This window comes from Protopterus annectens, chromosome 1.part1 (assembly GCF_019279795.1).
Source record: "Protopterus annectens isolate FY-2018-M chromosome 1.part1, PAN1.0, whole genome shotgun sequence".
Taxonomy (NCBI): domain Eukaryota; kingdom Metazoa; phylum Chordata; order Ceratodontiformes; family Protopteridae; genus Protopterus; species Protopterus annectens.
The window spans coordinates 1,024,896,170-1,024,919,946 of record NC_056726.1 but is presented as its reverse complement, the minus strand read 5'-3'; the positions used below and the strand labels follow the sequence as shown (position 1 = coordinate 1,024,919,946).

Genomic DNA, 23,777 nt, shown 5'->3' with positions numbered 1-23,777 from the left:
AACCCTCCGTCTTCTTTTGTAACATAGAGTCTACCCCTTTGCACTGGGTTGAGTCTCAAATCCCATGTAAATAAAAAAAAATAATGCATATAACTCTTTTTCATATTTTAAAGGCAAACTAAACACACTTGCTAAATATATCATTTTAGCCACAACTAGATTTATCTAGTATACTTTTTTCTTGAATGATGATTTTAAAGATCTCCAAATCTTACACATTTATTTTCTTTAACATCTTTTGCCATTGTAATTATTTATTTTTCTTATCCACTAAAACATATTCCTAAAGCTATTTCATGCATATTGAATTTGATGCCTCCTATTTTCTCTTTATGTGTTAAACCTTTACTATTTCTTTAAGTACAAACCTATTACATATAGATTCACATTTAAATAATTTATTACTTTATCAATTTCTTCTACATATTTCATGACAATTATAATATCATCGGCATACGATAACATAAGTATTTCTATGCCTTCTTTATTTCTATAGCATACATCCTTCATCTTTTGATTTATGCAACTTACTAAAGCATTTATTAGTAATGTAAAAATCAACCTACTTAATGGACAATCTTGTCTTATACCACTGTTTATGGCTATGTCCTTACTATGCCAATCATTCACTAAAACATTAATTGTGTTATTTTTATGTGCTGTAATACACACATTTTTATCTTCTCACTTATATGATTAAAATATTTCCCACAGTTTTTCACACTGTGTAGTTTCAAAGCTTTCTTAAATCACCGGTCATGATCTTTATTTGTTCCTGCCTATTTATCATATCATCTACCAATTCCTTGAGTATCATTATTAAATAATGACTTCCTCTACCTTTAACAGCATGTATATCATGTCATCTATAATCTTATTATAGGTCCATAGGTAAGTACTAGGCTATCTGCCTGAGGGCATCTATAAGCCTAGCCAGAATGCATTGGCTTTCGCTGCCCCCTTAAATTAGTTCCCTGTGCCTCTGTCTAGCAGAGCCATTAGTTCCCTGTGCCTCTGCCAGCAGAGCCACTGCAGTGATCCCGGGGTAAATTTTTTGTTTCCCATCCACTCGTCAAGGTTTCACTTGAAGAGTGTTAGTGAGGGTCTCTGCCTGATGTAGTTTGGAATCCTGTTCCAAAGCATGGGGAGTCTCTTGGACAGAAATCTATCCCTCCAGCATGTCCTATTTATCGTTGTGGTGAGGTTTAGATCTCTAGAGCATGTGGCTCTCAGGGATTGTTTTTTTAGGTGGAGCATGTCCATCAATTCTGAGTTGGACATGGCCTTGTATGTCAGGCAGAGATCACCTCTGAGTAAGCGGTATGCAACTGAGTACAGCTGGAGTTTCTTCAGTTGGGCTGCATAGGGCATCTGTTTGAGGCCAGTAATCCTCTTGATGAGGTACTTCTGTGGTCTTTCCATCTGTTGCAGGTGTCTTGTAAGTTACACCCCAAATGGGGTGTTGTACTCTATGATGGGTCTGATGAGTGATGAGTAGAGGGGCACAATAACCTCTTTTATTCTAGATGTGAACCCTTTTGTGATTAGGTGGGCCACATAGAAGGATGTTCTAACCACATGGCAATATGATTATCAAAGGAGAGATTACTATCTCCTTGGGTCCCCAAATCCCTTATTTCATTTTCTGTATTTAGGGGACTACTGCATATGTGATAGTTCGCATGTACTTTATTTTTTCCAAAGGGGATGACTATGCACTTTTGGCATTTAGCTTGAGGCCATGATTTTGACACCAGGTATCCGTCTCACTGAAACCCTTCTGGAGGATGTCTGTATCAGCTGGAGAGTGAATTACGGCCTCCAGTTTGCAGTCTTTTGTGAACTTTGTCAGCCAGAGTCCTCCTGTGCTTGCCTGTACCTCTGAGAAGTATATACACTGAACAGGAGGGGTCCCAGGACTGAGCCCTGGGGGATGCTACTTGTAACTGGTTTAGAGTAGGACCTAGAGCCTGTAGCTCTCACCATGTGGGTTCTATCTGTGTGCCAATTGGCACCCAGGCCGGTGAGCATGTCTAAAATACCAGAATGGGTAATGGTGTCAAATGCCTTTGCGAGGTCTAGGTAGGCTGTGTGGACCTCATTTCCCTTGTCTAAAGCCCTGGTAACTGTCTCAAAGAAGTCCAACAGGTTTATGAGGAATGATCTGCCCTTAACAAAGCCAAACTGGGTAGGGTCCAATCTTTGGAGGTTCCCAATATCTCTGTTAATGAGTTCCATGATGATACGCTCCATAGCCTTGCAGACCATGCTAGTCAGGCTTATAGGGTGATAGTTTCCGTGGTCCATTGTGGCTCCACCTTTGTGGAGCAGGATAACTGCTGCTGTGCACCACTCTATGGGTATGTAGCCTGTAGAGAGGCTGAGTTTGAACAGTGTGTTCAGGTGAGGGGTTAGTTCATTCTGGAGCCCGTGTAAGACACAGCCTGGAACACCGTCCAGTCCCATTAAAGCTGTGTTTTTGGCTTTGGATAGGGCTGTTTTAACCTGTGTGTCAGTGATTGCCAGGGCTCTATATACTTCTGTTATGGTTATGGGCCCTTTAGGGGGTGATAGGGGGGTGAAGTTTGCACTAAACCTATCTGCCAAAATGTTGGTAATATCAGTCGGTTCAGTGTATTTTCTGAACTAACTCAGAGCGGATCTGAGAGTTTCCACTTAGGTTCTTGACATATCTAAAGAATGCTTTGTGGTAATCTTTGGAGTCCGTGACAATTTCTCTTTTGAAGCTGGCCTTGGATGATTTTATGAGGGATCGTAGTTTCTTGCTGATACAGATTAGGGATGTCTTTCCTTCTTGGGATTTTCCTCTTTTCTATACTAGTTTCCTCCTTCTATTGTATAGCTTGTTTATGGCAGGGGTGCACCAGACTGGTTTCTTTTTCTTGAAGGAGTGAGTCTTGGTTTTGCTTGGGATAGCACGATCCATGCATTCGTGCAGGTGCTCATAGAGTGCCTTTGTAAGGGATTCAGCAGCTTGGACAATGTTGTCCTTTAGCATGGGGGCTGTGAACTTTTCCACCTCATTCTTAAGTAATGTGAAGTTTGCTTTTGAAATGTTTTTCTTGGTGGTTTCCTTGATTGGGGGTGGGGGCGGAATATGGATATCCAGAGTGATTATTCTATGATCTGATCTAACCAGCGAGGGGTTGACCTCGGGGGAGGGGGGGGCAATTTTAACTTCCAATCTTTTCTGAATTATTTTCATAAATATTTTATAGTCTGTATTGTTCATTACCACTACTCTGCTCTGTATAACATATCTAGCCCATTTTGTTGATATAAATTTCATTACTCCTGTACATAAATCTTTGACCTGAACCCTTGTCTTAACCATTTGTGTAATACTTCTAGAAAACATTTCTTTTACCATTTTGTCAAGTCTTTATATATTTGGTGTCCTATCCCATAACCCACTGCTTATAGTTTTCTCGTAGCTTGTATCCTTTTTTTCTATCTCCCATTTCAAATAACATTTCTCGTAGTTGTCTATAAAGACAATCTACCATTCATATGTTCATAGGTAGATACTAGGCTATCTGCCCTAGGGCATTTATAAGCCTAGCCCGAGTGTATTTGGCTTTTGCCTCCCTGTTAGATTAGCCTACTGTGCCTCTGTATAGTAGGTCACAGAAGGTAGCCCTTTAAGATTAGTTTACTGTGCCTCTGTCGAGCAGGGATACAGAAGAGATCCCAGGGGTGAATTTGTGATTTCCCATTCACGCGTCCAGATTTCGCTTGAAGAGGGTCAGCGAGGGGCTATGTCTAACATGAATTGGTATTCTATTCCAGAGTGAGGGGAGCCTCTGGGAAATGAATCTGTCCCTCCAGCATGTCCTATTTATTTTTGTGCTGAGGTTTAAGTACCTGGAGCATGTAGCTCTAAGGGATTTGGATTTTTTGAGGTGGAGCATGTCCATTAATTCTGGGTTAGACATGGCTTTGTACATCAGGCATAGATCACCTCTGAGTAGGCGGTAAGCAACTGAGTAGAGCTGGAGTTTCTTTAGTCGAGCTGCATAAGACATCTGTTTGTAGCCCATGATCTTCTTGGTGAGGTACTTTTGGAGTCTCTCCAGTTGCTGCAGGTGTTGGGTAAGGTACATCCCAAAAGGGGCATTGTATTCAATTATGGGCCTAATGTGTGACAAGTAGAGGGGCACAATGACCTCTCTTGATCTAGATGCAAACCCTTTCGTGATAAGGTGAGCTATATAGAAGGTCTTTCTAACCACTTTGGCAACATGATTATCAAAGGAGAGATTACTATCTACATTGGTCCCCAAATCTCTAATTACTTCTTCCGTACTTAATGGATTATCACCTATGTGGTAATTTGTGGGCACTTTGTTTTTCCCAAAGGGGATGACTATGCACTTTTTAGCATTTAGCTTGAGGCCGTGGTTCTGACACCAAGCATCCTTCTCTGTGAGACCCTTTTGGAGGATGCTTGCGTCAGCTGGAGAGTCGATTATGGCTCCCAGTTTGCAGTCATCTGCGAACTTTGTCAGCCATAGTCCCCCCGTGTTAGCCTGAACCTCAGAGAAGTATATACCGAATAAGAGAGGTCCCAGAACTGAGCCTTGTGGGACGCCACTTGTAACTGGTTTGGATTCGGACGTGGCACCTGCAATTCTGACCATGTGGGTTCTATCCCTGAGCCAGTTTGCAACCCATCTTGTGATATAGGGGTTGATATTTAAGCTGGTAAGCTTATTTATGATGCCCGAGTGGGGTATTGTGTCGAAGGCTTTTGCGAGGTCCAGGTCCAGGTAGGCTGTGTGGACTACCTTGCCCTAATCTATGGCTTTGGTAACTGTTTCAAAGAAATCAACTGGGTTGAAGAGGCAAGATCTGCCCTTAACAAAGCCAAATTGGGTAGGGCCCAGTGTCTGGAGGCTCCCAATGTCTTTGTTTATGAGTTCCATGATTATACGCTCCATAGCTTTACAGACCAGACTAGTCAGGCTTATGGGGCAATAGTTCCCGGGGTCCGTTGTGGTGCCACCTTTGTGGAGTGGGACCATTCTGACTAATTTTGATAGAAATGCTGCATGCCAATATGATCTTTCCAAGATTCCTTTATTATTAATTTCCCTTTCTCATTCCAGTTATTTATATTCCTTTTCCTGTCTTTATGTAGTCTCTATTTTCCTTTAATTTCTATCCAGATAGCCATACAGTCTGAAAAGCCTGTTTCTAACACTCCTTGCTTAACTATTTCTACCTTTTCTGATACTAAAAAATAATTTATTTCTTTCCTGTTCTGTGATCTCCTCCTCTATAATTCCAACTATTATATTTCCATGAACTCGTTTTGCCACACCCTATTACCGCTAACATTTATTTACATTATGTCCTTTTCATTTTTGTTTCTTAAATCACAGTTGAAGTCTCCTGCTATTGTTATGTCAGTGTTTATGGCGACATCAGCTGTAATCTTCTGAGACATGTTCTCCTTTTCTTTACCAGTCACATCAGCATAAAGTGTTATTATTCTATACACGTCCTTACCATATTATATCCAAAATTGTTATTCTTCCCGTTAACAAAGTAACATCTAATACCTTTACAGTGTCACTCAGTAATATTGTCACTCCTGTAAACATATTTTACATAAATTCCACATAATATTCTTTAGTCTGTAATCTTTCTATTGTGAGTAAACATCTTATGTTCTCTAACGCTAGGTTATCTGCAGTAAGCTTTTTACACTATTGTGTAATACCTAACCTTCTTGTTAAGTTTTCAGACTATTTACATTTGTTGGTGCTGTTCTACAGTTATCCCTTTCCTTTTGATAAATACTCATACTAGGTTTTGTTCAATCTTCCTACTCTTTTGATTCATCATTTCCCTTTTTTCGTTTATGTTTATTCATATAGATTTTCTTTTCCTTTTTCTCACTCTTTTACCTTTTATGTTATTTTTTTTTTCTTTTACTTTACTCCAGTTAATATCTTCTGCATCAGTTACTTTGGATCCTTCTTCTGTATTTGCCTTCTTTTTTGTTCCTTCCTCACCTTCCACTCTCTGCGGTCTTGTAATTTTTGCTGTGTCTTTCGGCTTTTCCCGGTTAGGGGTTGCCACAGCGGAACTCCGGTCCGCTAATGATTGGCAGTAGATTTTTACATGCAGAGTTGCCAGCTCTGATGCACTACCTTCAACGAAGGTACGCCCATTCACGCATGTCTCCACACAGAAGACACTCTAGCTGAAAATTGAACAGGATGTCTTACTGTGAGGTGACAATGCTACCGCAGCACCATCGTAATATTTTCCAAAACTTCTCCCTTCAGTACTAATATATGTTCCTGTCGTGTGTCACTCATTTCACCTTCCATTTGTTTTTCCCCTTCCATAGAATCCATCCATAAATGTCCTGTTTTATTGCATCTATAACATTTCAATTTACATTTTTCCATCATGCCCAGTTTTTCCACAAATATAACATTTTCACTTATCACAGTTACTAATTAAGTGACCTAATTTTCCACAACAATAGCATGTCTTTGGATGACATCAATACTTTACAATGCCTTTATCCCATTCAATATTTATAAACATTTAGAATGTGAACAATTGCATCATTTTTCATTTTTAAAATATTATAATCCCAACCCCCTCCCATCCATAGTCATCTGGTATCTTAGACTTTAGTAATGCCCATCACATCTTTACATATTTTAATAAAAGCCTTTTTAAAGTCTTCCTTTTTATCTAGGTTCTGAACTGAATGTGAATCTTTTTGTAGTTTCCATTTAAAATGTTTTAAACACATATGAGCTCCAAGAGTAGCAATCGTTTTTTTATATACTCCCCTAAAAATTATCCTCTATAGTTACATTTTCAAATATAGTAGAGAGTTGGTTATCCACTCCAAATAGGACCTAGGGTAGTTTGGATAATCAAACTGTTTCGATAATCAAACATACACTGAACTTGATAAAAAAAAAAAAAAACTTCTAATATCTTGTTTTTCTGCATGCACGGAATACATTTTTTCAACCCTTCAATGATTCCAGTGGACAATAAGGAATATGTTTCACACACGAGCAGGCTACAAACTCAAAAAACATGCAAATGCTAATATGTATGATATTAACATATTCAGACTTTATGAATTTTCCTACCCAAAAACTTTAGAGGTTGCTTTTGGATAATTGATGTTTTAGATAATCAGCTCTCTGCTGTATAATGTCACAAAAAGTCTCTTTGCTAATGTGAATAGGTGCTCTTACATCATCTAGTTTACCTTCGAGACCGTCTGCTCAGAGGTGACATGTGCCTGACATACAAGGCCATGTCCAACCCAGAATTAATGGACATGCTCCACCTCAAAAATTCCAAATCCACCAAAACCACTAGAGTAAGCGACTTAAACCTTAGCACGGATATAAATAGGATGTGCTGGAGGGATAGATTTATCACTCAGAGACTCCCTATGCTGTGGAATAAAATCCCAGTCCATGTGAGGCAGAGCACCTCGCTGGCTCTGTTCAAGAGAAATCTTGACCTGTGGATGGGAGATCGTAGGATTACCCCAGGAATCATCTCTGTGTCACTGCTGGACAGAGGCACAACAAACTAATGGGTACAGTATTTTTTCATATAAGGGGTGGCGTAAGCCACAAAACTTTGGGCTAGGCTTATAAATGCCTTAGGGCAGATAGCCTAGTATAAACCTATGAACCTATGAACCTATGAGAGAAAAATAGCATTGTCAAATTCCATATATCTGGCCATTTTCTCTTCTGTATTACTGAATGCTCTTACTGTCTAATTCTTTTTTCTTTTTTCCTTACCTCTGGATTCTTCACTTCATTTATGTTTCTCGTCTTGTTTTTTTTCTTACCATGTCTGCATACTTTTTTTCCTTTTAAGGATAACACCAAAAACTGCCAACAGGTCAAAAAGTATCTAAAAAAACCATATGCCAAGACCCTGGAAGAAAACACAATGAAGCTTACGGACAGGGAAACTTAGTCAAGCCTTGTAGTTGTTGATTTAACAATGTAGTCCACAGAAATCCACATGATAAAAACGCCAAGGAACAAAGCTTTTCAGCTGTTAAAATAGTTAAATCCAAAACACTGAAATCACACTAACGCTCCAAATGCAAGTACGTTTTCATTTCAAAAACATCCTCAGATGTGGGCTGGTAACTGCATCAGTGCATATACTTATATATATATATCTATATATATATATATATATATATATATATATATATATATATATATATATATATACATCAATTAACTTTTAAAACCACCAATCTCATGCTGCATAGTAAATGAAGCATAATTGAAAAGTATGCCATGAAAACTTTTAAAGGCACATTCTAAATGCCTTATTTCTTGCATAAAAAGTACTATTGACCTAATTGTACTAATGATAACCATACGGTTATTTTTATTACTTTCATTTAAACTTTAAAATCTCTAAAACCTTTTAAATGAACCTATGAACCTAAAACCTTTTCTAAAACAACTTTTAATACAATGCCATCTTGTGGAAAAAGGTTGAACTACAATTTTCTGTTATAAAGAATGTATGTTTCCTAGGAATTTCTCTGAACCCAGAACTTATATGGAGTAACTGTTGTAATCATGCTTACAAAATTCAGAGAAATACAGTAAAAAGCAGCTATCTATGTTAATACAAATTAAGTAAAGGAAGAATATTAGCCAACAAGCACCCGGGACTCAATGAAAGTATGTCCATTGCTCCCCTCCTCAAATTAAGAGCTTTGAAATTATAGATCCCAAGCAGGAATCTAATGTTCTTCCTTTACTTAATTATTAAGTTATTAACTAATTTCCATGTCAGGATTGTTATCTCAATTGTATTTCAACAATATATTTTTCAATATAAGATGATGAACTACACTGACGTCAAGAAACTGAAATAATTTTTTAAATGTTTTTAAAGTATTTGTATTTTGCATTTTGCTATTTTGCACGTTATTCATTTATTTATTTAACATGAAGATTTTAAACATATTTGTATTAACATGGATAGCTGCTTATTACTGTACCGCTCTGAATTTTGTAAGCATGATTACAACAGTTACTCCATATAAGTTCTGGATTCAGAGAAATTCCTAGGAAACATACATTCTTTATAATAGAAAATTGTAATTCAACTTTGTTCCACAAGATGGCACTGTATTAAAAGTTGTTTTCGAAAAGGTTTTAAAAGGTTTTAGAGATTTTAAAGTTTAAATTAAAGTGATAAAAATGACTGTATCAAAGAGTTTGAAAACTTTTAGACAACTGGTATGATATTTGATTGTTATCATTAGTACAATTAGGTCAATAGTACTTTTTATGCAAGAAATAAGGTATTTAGAAGAATGTGCCTTAAGTTTTCATGGCATACTTTTCAATTATGCTTCATTTACTATGCAGCATGAGATTGGTGGTTTTAAAAGTTAATTGATGTATATATATATATATATATATATATATATATATATATATATATATATATATATATATATATATATATATATATATATATATATATATGCACTGATGCAGTTACCAGTCCACATCTGAGGACGTTTTTGAAATGAAAACGTACTTGCATTTGGAGCGTTAGTGTGATTTCAGTGTTTTTTTCCTGTGAAGCGAATACTTGGATTAAAATATTTTAACAACTGAAAAGCTTTGTTCCTTGGCATTTTTATCCTGTGGATTTCTGTGGACTACATTGTTAAAACAACAACTACAAGGCTTGACTAAGTCGCAAGCTTCATTGTGTTTTCTTCCAGGGTCTTGGCATATGGTTCCTTTTAAGGATTCTTTTCCCTGGTTATCTTCTAATTATTCCTCTTGAATTTTATCCATTACATCTCTACAAAATGTCTTTCCCACTCTCCAGATCACTGTCCAGTAACAATCCATCAAGGATATCATTTATTTTTATTTATTTATTTATTTTACATTTGTTGACTGGACTAGTCCAACTGGGTATATGTCCATTTTCAGTAGAGGCCTGGGGAGAAAAGCTCCAAGACAGAGCCATTATACCAATATGTATAAGGTTACAAATTCAAAACAGTGTTTATATGGTTACAGTCAAGTTAACATAGCAGATGATACAAAACATTTTACAGTACATTGCAGGACAATATTTACAATAATATAGAACAGGATATTCAAATGAGGTAGACTGAACTTTTGTCAGGTTTACAATTCCTGAGAATGGTTGCATAAGAGTATTTACAACATATTGAACAAGATATCCATGTGAGGTAGATCATAACTGTATGCGGGTTTACAATTCTTGCAAAGTTTGCAGTAAAGAGTATTGAATTAAAGTCAGAGTGGAGTTAGGAGAAATTTAGTCACAGAGGTAGTGGGTTAGTCAGGGTTGGTGCAAGGGCATAACCAGTGTGTTCTAAGGTAAATTTTGAGTTTTTGTTTGAAGTGGGGTAGGGAAGGAAGTGAAGTAAGATCACTAGGTAGAAGGTTCCAGTATTTCCCAGTTGTGTTTGAGGAACGAGAGTTACCTGCCATGTTGTTAGACTTACTAATACTAAGTAGAAGTTTGTTAGCAGAGCGTAAGGTATTGAGGTTTTTATACGGAGTAATGAGGTTTGAGAGTATAGGAGTGTTGTTAGGCTGGTTAAGGACCTTATGGGCAATGGTAAGTTGGTTAAAATAAAGCTGATTTTGTAGTTCAAGCCATCCTAGTTGTTTTAGATTCTGACAGTGATGAGTTCTAAAGCGATTACCAGTAGCAAATCTGGCAATGTTATTGTAAGATGTAGTTAGTTTGAGAAGATTCTTCTTGGATAGGTTGGTGTAAATTGGTGAGGCATAGAAAAGTGTTGAGATTAGATGAGAGTGGGCAATAGTAGTTCTGGCTGTTGGAGTGAGAAAGTATTTGATACTGCATAGGGAGCCCATTTTTCTGTTGACTGTTTTTATAGTGTTATTAATATGGGTATAGAAGCTGAGGTAATTGTCTATTATAATTCCTAGGAGTTTGGTGGTAGAATCAAGGGATATGAGGGTGCCATTGTTAGAAATAACAAAGAAATCTAAAGGCATGGATTTACGGGTAGGAGTAAAGAGAAGGAGCTTTGTTTTTTGGGGATTCAAGAGGAGGCAATGTTTTAAGAACCAAGTCTCTACTACATTAAATATTTTTTGTTAGGGATTGTAGTTCAGATGAAGATTCAGCTGCACAGATTAAAGTTGAATCATCTGCATACTGTATGCAAGTTGCCTGAGGAATAGCTAGGTAGAGATCATTGATAAATATTGCGAATAAGAGAGGGCCTAGAATGGAGCCCTGAGGGACACCCAGTAAGACTGAAAGGTGGAATGATAGTTTATTCTCCCAGAGCACAGCCTGTTGCCTATTGTTGAGGTAGGAAGTAAACCACTGTACAGCCATAGTATCAAGAGAGAGTGATTTCAAAATATTTATAAGTAAAGAGTGGTTCACCATATCATCCCCCAACCCTCCTAACTGGAGGGTTGTAACAACACACTCTTCTCTCATTGATATCTCCTCTTAAAATATGTGCTGTTGAAAATCTTCTGAATTAGTGGAAGGCTCATCTGACTTCCTTTTATGAGCTACCACTTGCCTTCATTTCTTCATCCTCAATAATACTGGAAGCTATGCTTCCTTTCTCATTCAACAATTTGGCATCTCTCTTCTTCTGCCACCTGCTATACTCAGCTGGCTGCAATGTATTGTTTTCAAATATATCACCACTACTATCACTCACAGGTTCTCACATTCCACCTCCACCACTGTGCCCAGAATGTAAGCAGGAAAGGTTCAGACAAACCATGACCCTCCATTAACAGGAGCAAGAAGGATAAGTTCCCTGATGCCCTGGACAAATTTCCCTAGTAATATAAATACCACCTCCAGTCTTCAATGAAAATAGGCTACTAGCCTAGTGGGATGAACCCAGTCAATAAAGGATAAATAAAATACAATTCCCTGTCAGCATTCAAATGTCTGTATATAACTGTGTGCTACTAACTTTTAAATCAACCTTCATGAGGAGATGAGTGCTGCTGCAGACATTGGTTAGATGGAATAGTGTCCACAGCACCGCTAATTATTCTGGCTGCATCATCTTCTTCATAATCATCCCCAAGGATGGACAAAAGGTATTCATCATCTGATATTAACTTAATAAAATTCAGAAGACCCCTCCTCACTGTACTGGCACAGGAAATTGCATTCTGCCTGGCGTTGCTTCTAATATGTGCTACTATATCATTTGCCCTTTTCTTGCATTGTACTAATGCTCAGTTTCTGCCTCTAACTACATCAATTTCAACATTTAATTAACACCAGGCCTTGTTCCTCTTGAGTCTTCTGAGCCCCCCTTTACCAAAAAGAAGGCTCCCATATGTCCTTAATACTGCCATAAAAAAAGGGGGGGGGGTGCTACAGTCAGGTAGTGTGACTGTAATGTTTGAATGTATTCACCTGTTAAAGTACAAACCAATGGTCAGGTGTTCCTGCCACCTACAATGATAGTTATTCAACACAAAACATATGAATAACTAAAAAAAAAATCTCAATATATCCATGCAAAGTGTAATCTGTTTTAACTGTAGTTCATTCATCACCTTAGTCAACAACAACAAAAACTCCTTGCCCTGTCTTCTGCCACTGTCATGTATTGATAATGTTGCCTCTTGTTTTCCTAACTGTCTCTACCAAAACATAAGATTTATCACACATGCCTGTTCAAGTACTTTGCACAGCAAAACCTCTGTGGTAAATTAAAGCATTTATCCCCATGTATGCACAATTTGTATATTACACTTCTATAATCTCTACTCAGTTCTGCAGCTAAGTCATGAAATGCAACTTCAAAATGACAAAGAAGTTTTTCACTGAGGCAATGATTTCAGCACACGTACTGCATACATAATAACTCAGGCAAGTGAGCTTTACAATAGTATTAAAACATTTTCTGTAGTGTACACACAGGCCTCTTCCCCTCAACATCGGAGTCCTCCTCTGCAACACCATCTGGCAGTGCGCGTTTGACATTCTATGGACTGGTATTCCAGCTTGCACTTCCTCAGCCCTTCTTCCCTTACCCTTTCTCCCCTTACCCTTTCTCCCTTTACCCTTTCTCCCCTTACCCTTTCTCCTTCACCCTCTTCCCTGCTTCCTACCCACAATATCCTCTCATAAAAAATTTGAAAAAATAGGGAGTCTATCCCCGATTAAAACATAGTGCCTATCCTCTCCCACCCTTTCCAGCACAAACCTTCTTGATATTTCCCCTTTTGTGTTCCCCTCTTTTTAATCTTTGTCATGACCCCCTTTTTTTCTTTAATTAAGCAATCAGGGTTTCCATAAAAAGTATACTCTGATATAAACAAATTATAAACCACTTTTCTTTCTAGAAAAGAAATCTATCTTAGCTGCTGTGCAGCCTGCAGCTTTCTGAAACATTTTGAGTGTGACTGGGCACAGTTGCACTTGCCTGAAACTGGTGAAAAAAAAAAGTATTTCACAGGTTTGTACTCTTTTACAAAAAGTGGGCATGTTTTAAAAAAAAAAACTTTTTCACTTTTTCTTTCACTTTTCTGTATTCACTACAAATGCCTTTCAACAAATGTAACACTGCTATCCGCAGATAACAGTAACTCATTTGCGAAGCCCTGGACTATGAATACTGGCTTATATATTTTCTGCTTCCTTGGACTATAAGTAAGTTAGTTTACACAGACTGTTTTTTTATATGGTAGTACATCAGAGAATTGTGTTATATACATAATTCACAGTTGTGAATACTTTAATAAGAAGCAGCAGAACTAGTTAAAATGCTACTTACATTTCATTCCTTTAGTTATAGCAGAGCTGTTTCGCGTCCACATTCGTCCACTCGTATAACACAAACATTTGAACAAAGTCTCATCAGGAAGATTAGGAACAGTAAAGGAAACCTCCTGAGTAGGCCTAGTATTGTATTGATCACCAGTATCCTGTACATGCTCATCATTTTGATACAGAATGCACATTCGGTATTCATAGTAACTATTTCTGCTGGTACAAATGATTTTATTCCCTTTTTCTTCAATCTGTATGTCTGGCTCCTCCACTTGAATTTCTGCTCCGAAAAAAAAACATTGTTAGCAAACTGGGTTATTAACTCATAAGACTAGTGAGCATACTTTTTGAATGAATATACACTTAGAGTTATTAAACATAGCTATTTTCCTTGGCATCCCATGTTTGTATGATATTTCATAGGTCTCACTTCCTACAGTAAAAGTAAATGCTGCTACAGTTCTTAGCTTTCATGTACCATTACAGTAAAAACGTTGGCACATCTCTGTGTGCAGGAAAAGCCTTGTTTGGCTCACACTGAACAGATGCCATTCTTATAATAGAAATTAGTTTAATTCACTTTTAGGATATTCTAAAAAATACAAAAAAACGTTTGCCAAAAAATGTACCTTAATTTATAGGTTCATAGGTTCATAGGTTCATACTAGGCTATCTGCCCTAGGGCATTTATAAGCCTAGCCAGAGTGTGTGTGGCTTTCACCACCCCTTAGGATGAGAATACTATACCCATTAGTTTGCTGTGCCTCTGTCCAGCAGTGATACAGAGATGATTCCCGGGGTAAACCTACGATCTCCCATCCACTCGTCAAGATTTCTCTTGAACTGAGTCAGTGAGGGGCTCTGCCTCACATGGACTGGGATTCTGTTCCATAGTGTAGGGAGTCTCTGGGTGATGAATCTGTCCCTCCAGCACGTCCTATTTATATCTGTGTTGAGGTTTAAGTCTCTTGCTCTCGTGGCTCTGGTGGATTTGGATTATTGAGGTGGAGCATGTCCATTAATTCCGGGTTGGACATGGCCTTGTATGTCAGGCACAGATCACCTCTGAGCAGACGGTATGCGACTGAATAGAGCTGGAGTTTCTTCAGTCGGGCATCGTATGACATATGTTTGAGCCCCTTTATCCATTTGGTGAGGAACTTTTGGGGTCTTTCCAACTGCTGCAGGTGTCGGGTAAGGTACATTCAATGGGGCATTGTACTCAATCATTGGTCTGATAAGTGAAGAGTACAGGGGTACAATGACCTCTCCTGATCTGGATGTGAATCCCTTCATGATCAGGTGGGCAATGTAGAAGGTCTTCCTAACCACTTTGGCAATGTGAGTGTCAAAAGAGAGGTTACTGTCAACTTGGGTCCCCAGGTCCCTGATAACTTCTTCCATGTTTAATGGATTACCACCTATGTGGTAATTAGGGATTACCTTGTTTTTCCCAAAGGGTATGACTATACATTTTTTGGCATTTAGCTTAAGGCCATGGCTCTGGCACCAGTTATCCATTTCTATGAGACCTTTCTGGAGGATGTCTGTGTCTGATGGAGTGTCAATTATGGTGCCCAGTTTGCAGTCATCTGCAAATTTTGTCAGCCACAATTCCCCTATGTTTGCCTGCACTTCAGAAAAATAAATGCTGAACAAGAGGTGGCCCAGGACTGAGCCCTGTGGGACACCGCCAGGACCGGCTTAGAGTCTGACATGGCACCAGCAACTCTAACCCTGTGTGTTCTGTCCTTGAGCCAGTTTGCAACCCATCTTGTGACATATGGGTTTACATCTAAGCTGGTGAGCTTTTCTATGATGCCCGAGTGGGGTATTGTGTCGAATGCTTTTGCTAGGTCAAGGTAGGCTGTGTGAACTGCCTTACCCTCATCAATGGCCTTAGTGACTGTTTCGAAAAAGTCGACCAAGTTCAAGAGGCAGGATCTGCCCTTGACAAAGCCAAATTGGGTAGGATCCAGTGTCTGTAGGTCCCCAATGTCTTTATTTATGAGTTCCATTATGATCCTCTCCATAGCTTTGCAGACAAGGCTCGTCAAGCTTATGGGGCGGTAATTTCCAGGGTCCGTAGAAGCACCGCCTTTGTGGAGTGGGACCACAGTTGTCGTACGCCATTCTTTGGGTACATATCCTGTAGTAAGGCTAAGATTAAACAGCAGCCTTATGTGTGGGTTTAGTTCCTCATTGAGTTTGTGTAGCACACAGCCGGGGATACCGTCCGGTCCCATTGATGCTGTGTTTTTTGCTTTAGAGAGAGCAGCTGTCACCTGGGCATCTGAGATGTTTGGGAGGCTAGACTCTGGTGGGACAGATATTTCTCCTTTGGGGGGGGGGGGAGGGGAGAAATTTGCACTGAACCTGTCTGCCAGTATGTTGGCAATGTCTGTGGGTTCAGTGATTTTCTTATCATTTTGGACTAATTCTGAGCATATCTGGGAGTTTCCACCCAGGTTTCTAACATAGCTAAAGAAGGCTTTATGATTGTCTTTTGTGTCATTAGCGATTTTTCTCTCAAAGTTGGCCTTGGATGATTTTATGAGTGATCGTAGTTTTTGCTAGTATTGATCAGAGATGCCTTCCCATTTAGGGATTTTGCTCTGTCATGTAGTAGCTTTCTCCTCTTGTTGTAGAGTTTGTTTATGGCTGGAGTCCACCAGACCGGCGCCTGCCTTTGGTGGAAAAGGTCTTGATTTTATTAGGGATTGCTTGATCCATACATTCCTGGAGGTGCTCGTAGAAGGCATTTGTAAGGGTTTCAGCAGCGTGGGTTGTGGTTTCCACTGGCTCGGGGCCTTGAAGGATACCACTCCAGTCTTAAGAAGTGTGAAGTTTGCTTTTGAGAAGTTCTTCACTGTGGTCTTTTTGCTGGGGTGGGGCGGGATGTGGATCTCCAGTGAGATTAATTTATGGTCTGATCTCACCAATGAGGGATATACTTCCGGTGTGGAGCATTTTGTCCCCATGTTTGTGATGATCAGGTCTAGTATATTTTCTCCTCTTGTGGGAATGGTGACTAGTTGTTCCATAGCATTTGAGTTTATGAACTCAAGGAACCTTTGGGCTAGGGTGTTGGGGCTTGAGTAATGTTCCCAGTCTATGTTTGGGTAGTTGAAGTCACCCAATATGATGGTGTTTGGAGAGACATTTATACTCTCCAGTGTCTTCAGGAAGGCTGTGTGGGTTTCCTGAGTTTGAGAAGGTGGTCTGTAGCATGTTACAAACTGTAGGGCAGTTTTACCTATGGTTAATTGCACCTGGATGGTCTCCGATGCTTCGTGCGTTGCCACTAACCTGGAGGTGTGGGTATCCTTTATGAATATGGATACTCCCCTCCTTTTGTAGTTCGTCCGGATTTTGGGGCCAGAACGCATGATATGAGGTATAACCTGATAGTGCTGGGGTGCTCTCAGGAGCCTTGAACCAGGTTTCAGTCACAGCACAAACATCGATGTTCTCCATACTGAGGAGGGCTTTGAGGGCGTTCATCTTGAGGTTTAGACTTCTGGCATTGAGCAGTATTACCCTTAGTTTTTCTCCATTTTTGTTTTCTAGGGCAGTAAGTTTATCATTTGAGCCTTGCCTAAAAAGGCACTATGGGGTGGCAAGAGCCTTTGCCAATATCTGGAAGCCCAGGGGTGACAGGTGCAAGCCGTCCCTTGCGAAGCAGCGTGGCTTGTCAAGCATGTCATCCCAGGCAGACAGACATTGGATCCCCTTAGAATGACACCAGTAATTAAGCCAATTATTAAAGCTGATCATTTTGTCTCTGTATTGTGGCATCATTCTTGGTGAGGGTAGGATACTGCTCAGGGTCAGGGTCATACCGGCCTGGGCTACATAATCTGAGAGCTCCTCTATGTCTCTTTTCATGTAGTCCAGGGAGGTGCCTCAGGTCATTCACACCGGCATGGACAATGACTGAGTCATACTTGTACTTGCTGTGGAGTGACCTGAGTGCTTGTGTTATGTGGCGGATTCTAGCGCCTGACAGGCAGCTAACTGTGATCTTTTCCTTGTTCAGTCTGGTGAGTGGGACGCCAGTGTGTCTGACTATGGAGTCACCTATAACAAGTGTGTCTGGCATTGTGTTTGGCCTTAAGGGCTGTGACTGTTTAGCACACTGACTTTGAGAACTATGTGTTGCATGTCTTATGTCTTGAGGTGGCAGTTGCTTGGGTGTCTGCTTTGGAGGCCTCTGTAGTTTTGGTAGATTTTTGATCAGTGCCTCCGAGTATGTCTTTGTGTGTTTATGTGTTTGTTTTGCAGTTGTGATAGTTCTATGTGAAACTGGGTTTGTGGTGTGCGTGGTTTCCTTCTCCTCCTGTCTGGTCTTGCCAGTCCTGAGTTGAGAGAGCTCAGCCTCCAGTTTGGCTATATAGTTGCATCTCTCACATGTATTTGTGTTTTGTGGGAGAAGGAGTGGGTTGTCTGTGTACATGAGGCAATTGTAACATTGCCTCAAGATGCCCAGATTCACCAGCTGAACAGGAGAGGACACTAGCAACTGACCCTTCGCCATGCTAGAAAAAGTGAAAAAGTTTGCTGTGTAACTGAGTCAGAAGGGACCTATAGGGAAATGGGTACTCAAGGCGATTCTAGGCTAATGTAGTACTTTGTTTAGTATACACGTACTTTACCTATATAAAAATGCTTTAGGAGCAAGTGCTGAGCTATTGAGATAGAGAATAGACTGTTTAGATTGCAAGTAGAGAAGTTCTAAGGGAAAAATTGAAGAGCAGACTTTACGGAGCCAGAAATAGTTTAACCTTGTTTAACCGGCGCTGCTCGATGGTGCTCTATGGGCAACTCTGCGCTAAATCACACCAAAGCGCGCTAAAGCGGGCTTTATAGCAGGGGGTTGAAAAGACCTAGGAATTGACCCAAAATGGCCAATAGACTTCAAGTTTCTGGCTGGAACCACTGCTCTAGGGACAAATAGGCTGCTCAGTGCTCCCCACTCCCACTGGTGAACAAAGAAGCTTCCCTTTATCCAAATAAGGATATGGAATAGCACAGGAACCAAGCCAAAGCCCAGAGATCAGCAAACTCTGAAGACTGGACTATTCTAGTTCAGTAAGGTAGGAAAACAAGATTTTTTTTTTTTTGCAGAAAACAGAGGAAAAACAGACAGTAAATGCTATAAATGCTTTTAAACAGCTAGCGCACTTGAGTGTGTTAGCCTACAGGTAAAATTAAGCAACAAATAACTTTTTTAAAAGTGCAAAACAGTTAATCAACACAAAAACAGTTTAAATAGAATGCAGAGCTGTATAAACAGGCGAAAATGCAGTCGCTAAGCAGTCGCTGTGCAGTTTATTTGAATGCATGACACAATGTCAGACAAAATCCTTTCAAATGTTATTTGTGGAACTTCTGTTTGTTACCCAGGTTAGCATGTTAAGTAGATGTTACAAGAAATTTTACATTATCTGAGAGAAGACAAGCATGCAGTAACCATGAGGTACAGGAATCAACTTATGTATAATTATGAAACTATGAAACATCAAATGTCTGACGCTTCTCTATTGTATAATATAGGGGTTGAACGTCTGCAGTTTCACTACGATCTGTGAGAGAGAGAGTGTGTGCGTGTGTGTGTGTGTGTGTGTGTGTGTGTGTGTGTGTGTGTGTGTGTGTGTGTGTGTGTGTGTGTGTGTGTGTGTGTGTGTGTGTGTGTGTGTGTGTGTGATTGTGTATGTGTATGTGTTTAGACATATGTATCAGTATGTGCAGGGCTGTTAAACTGGACATCTATCTTTCGCCTATCATTCTTTTTCTTAAGCATCTTGTCGATGTGAGGCTTGCAGAAAAAGAAAGCTGAGAGGGTAGATTACATGACTATTTGCAGTCTCTGTCTCATCCTGTGGGACCACCAAGTGTTTCCAAATGCTAGTGAGTTGTGCTTGGCACACCTTCTACAGGATGCACCTAGGACATCTTAATAAAGTACCTACCCCACCTCTAATGGCTCCTGCCAAACAGAAGAATCATGTTTCATCCCCCAATTCATGGAGCATGAGTCGAGATATGAACAAGGGAACCTGACTTCCATCTTTAATGTCTGTGATCTCATTTCTTTTACTAGTACCCAAAGGCCAGGACTATAGAGGTGGGTGGGATCATTAACCATCTGGCAGACTGAGAATTTCAACATATAACTTAGGCCTGACTCCAACTACGCAGACTGGTAGGATTCTTAAAGTAGTGCCACCTGTAACTCAATCTCTTATTCAGTGTGCAAGTCTACCCTACCTTCAGTTATGAGCAAGAATCCCATACACTTATATTCATCTGTTTTATCTAGTTGTTACTTTTGCAACTGTGTGGAGCAATGCATTATTTCTAGGAAAGAGTCGTAACATCTGTGTTACATATACAGATATATACATCTTCAAATAAATATTCTTCCCTTTCATCAGTTACCACTTTTGCAAAGAATCTAAAGCAATGAGTAAAAAGGTCACACAGAAAAAACAATTGGTTAAAAAACGAAAAGAAAATTCTAGCAAAGCTAGACTTTTCAATGTGTGATTCCTTAAACCTCTTGTATCAGAGGTGGCATGGGATATATGTAAGTGTCTCCTTAAGGTCATCAGGTGTTTCAGCTAAATGGGAATTATGAATGTCCATGACTTTTTTAGTTTTAAGTATATTTATGGAGAATTTCAGGCCACTACAGCCAAACCCCACTAGCTGTGGACATGCATGTTTCTGCCTTCTTATGGCATCATCAGCACAGCATAAGTGGAATGTTTGGCTAACATCTGGAAACACAGGGTTGTTGTATCCAACTGATATCCCTAACCATTAGGGTGTCTGCAAAATATCCCAACTAACAAACTAAAGCAATGAGTGAAAAGGTCACAGAAAAAACAATTGGTTAAAAAACAAAAAAGAAAAATCTAGCAAAGCTAGACTTTCCACTGTGTGATTCCTTAGATTTTTCTCTTTGCTTTTTAACCACAAAACGAAAAATCTAGTAAAGCTAAACTTTCCACTGTGTGATTCCTTAGATTTTTCTCTTTGCTTTTTAACCAGTTGGTTTTCCTGTGTGACCTTTTCACTCATTGCTTTAGTTTATTAGTTGGGATATTTTGCAGACACCTTAATGGTTAGGGATATCAGCTGGATACGACAACCCTGTGTTTCCAAATGTTAGCCAAACCTTCCAATTATGCTGTGCTGATGATGCCATACGAAGGCAGAAACATTCATGTCCACAGATAGTGGGGTTTGGCTATAGTGGCCTGAAATTGTCCATAAATAGATTTAAAAGAAAAAAGGTCATAGACATTCAGAATTGCCATTTAACTGAAACACCTGATGTTCTTAAGGGGTCATCTGCATATATCCCATGCCACCTCTGATACAAAAGGTTTAAGGAATCACACAGTGAAAAGTCTAGCTTTGCTACTTTTACAAATAATGTCACAAAATGAAGGATGCCACCTTTGCTGAAATATGAAAAGGTAAAAGTATGGACCCATTAATTTAATTGCTATGACCTTAGAGTACTGTCAGGTTAAGTGTCTCGCTCAAAATGACTCAGTGGGAAAATGAATAACTCAAAGCCATAACCTTCCCTGCTCTAACTGCCAGATAGTCTATTCTAGAACAAACTGCATCAGAACACTCTCAAGAAGAGTACCTCATTAACATAAACATGGAAGGAAATATTTTAATTTTCTTCTTCAGCAAGAAGACGACTGTGTCTAATCATAAATCACTGGTGGACATTGCAAATACCTTCACTAGCTTCTTCACTGAGACTATCCAGTCTCTAGCTAGCCAACTAACTCCTACCGCCTCTAATTCGGAGACTAATATACCCAGACCCCTACTCTCCTTCAGCTTTCAACCTGTTCCCACTCCACTAATCAAAGCCCCAATCAAGAAACTAAAGCCTACCTCCCTAGCTGCTGACCTCCTCATCGCAGAGTATTTGCAAAAAGCCGTGGACGTCATAGCATACCCAATCTCTGTCTTGATCAATAGAACTATTTCCAAAGCTACCATCCCCTCAATCTGGAAAATATCCCATGTCATTCCCCTCCATAAAGGATGTAGCTCCATTGAACTGTCAAACTTCAGACCTATAGCTATTTTGTCACCACTAGCTAAAATTATGGAGAAATGTGTCCAAAAACAACTTATACACTATCAATGCAAACTGCTAACTGACTCTCAGCATGGCTTTAGGACATTCCACAGTACCAGCTCAGCTCTCCTCTCTTTCTCTAATGTCATTAACCACAACCACAACAACAGCATATTATCCTCTGCACTCCTTCTTAATATTTCCAAAGTTTTTGATATGGTTAACCACCAATTACTCATTCAAACTCTGAAGGCCTTGTCCTTAGACCACCTTTCTCTCCAATGGTTTCAATCTTACCTGTCTGGAAGACAACTAGCAGTCCTCTAGCAAGACAAGCTATCTACCCATTTACCCATCACCCTAGGAGTACCCCAGGGCTCTGTTCTAGGACCCCTACTTTTCTCTATCTTTATTAATGACCTCCACTCAATCATCCCTAATGCTACCTGTATTCAATATGCAGATAATTCCACCCTGATCTGTTCAGCCACCTCCCCAACAACTCTTCTGACATTAACCCAGAATACTTTTAATACTTTTGAAAATTGGCTCACCAATCACTGTCTGATCTTAAACCCCAAGAAAACTAAGATGCTTCTTTTCTCCCCCACCCAAAGCTCCTCCACTCCATCATTTACCATAAAATCTGATAATGGCACTATCATCTCCCCGGATGTCCAAACCAAACTACTGGAAGTTATAGTAGACAGTAACCTCAAATTTGATTTGCATGTTAATCAAACAATCAAAACCATTAATAAAAATTTGGCTCCCTTTACAAGATCAAACCTTTCCTTGCTCCTCAGGCCAGCACTGCTATTGCCCACTCTCACCTACTCTCTTCCCTTCTCTATGCCTCCCCTCTTCTCACCAACTTGAACAAAACAAACTATCCTACTGTTACAACCGCATTGCTAGATTTGCTACAGCCTCAGCATATAGGACACACCATTGTCAAAACCTAAATCTCCAAGGGTGGCTTGAACTACCCACCCTAGTGCAGTTCAACCAGCTTATAGTAGCACATAAAGTCCTTAACCACCCTGAAAATACACCTGTGTTTAAAAACATCATTAGCCCCTATAGTAACCTTAGGCCACTTCACTGATCTAACAGACATCTGGTTCAAACATTCAAATCCAATGACTCAGCTGGGGATGCTCTGTTTACCAACTCCATTTGCAAAATCTGGAACGTCCTTCCTGCAGACCTTACTCTAGAATTTTCACTTTCTCTATTCAAAAAAAGTCTCAAAAAATATTTTAAATCACACTGCCTATGTCCCTGCTCTAAAGCAGACTAACACCATCTCCACTATTTAAGTGCTATACCACAATTGTATTAATCCCTCTACTTATATTAAGTTACAAATGAACTTATGTATAATTGCTTGCACAACCAATGTATGTAACCTGTCTGTGTTATGTATTCACAGTATAACTTTTCTGTATATTATGCATATGTGTTCATAGGTCCATAGATTAGTACTATGCTAACTGCTCTTGTGAGTCATTTTAAGCCTAGCCAATTAAACCTTGTGAGACTCAAACCCTGCACATTGTGTTTATAAGGCAAATACCTTAACCATTAGGCCACCCTCCCAACCCCCTATATAATGTTGTCTATATAATTTCTATGCATTCTGTTTTGGAGCTTTTCTCCCTGGGCCTCCGCTGAAAATGGACATGTATCCAGTCGGACTATCCTGCTCAACAAATGTAAAATAAATAAATAGAATAAATGATTATGAAACTTCTAGTAGCTTTGAATTCCAGTAATCTAGTACAGCTGGCATTTCTACTTCAGCAAG

At 39.4% G+C, this 23,777-nt stretch overlaps 1 protein-coding gene across 1 annotated transcript in view; it reads right to left on the bottom strand.

Moving 5' to 3' along the window:
- LOC122815279 overlaps nt 1–23,777 on the bottom strand; it is a 164,584-nt gene that overhangs the window by 37,682 nt on the left and 103,125 nt on the right. The window contains exon 3 of the mRNA XM_044087642.1: nt 13,856–14,131. Coding sequence (XP_043943577.1) covers nt 13,856–14,131 — 276 coding nt within the window. The remainder of the gene's footprint in view (nt 1–13,855; nt 14,132–23,777) is intronic.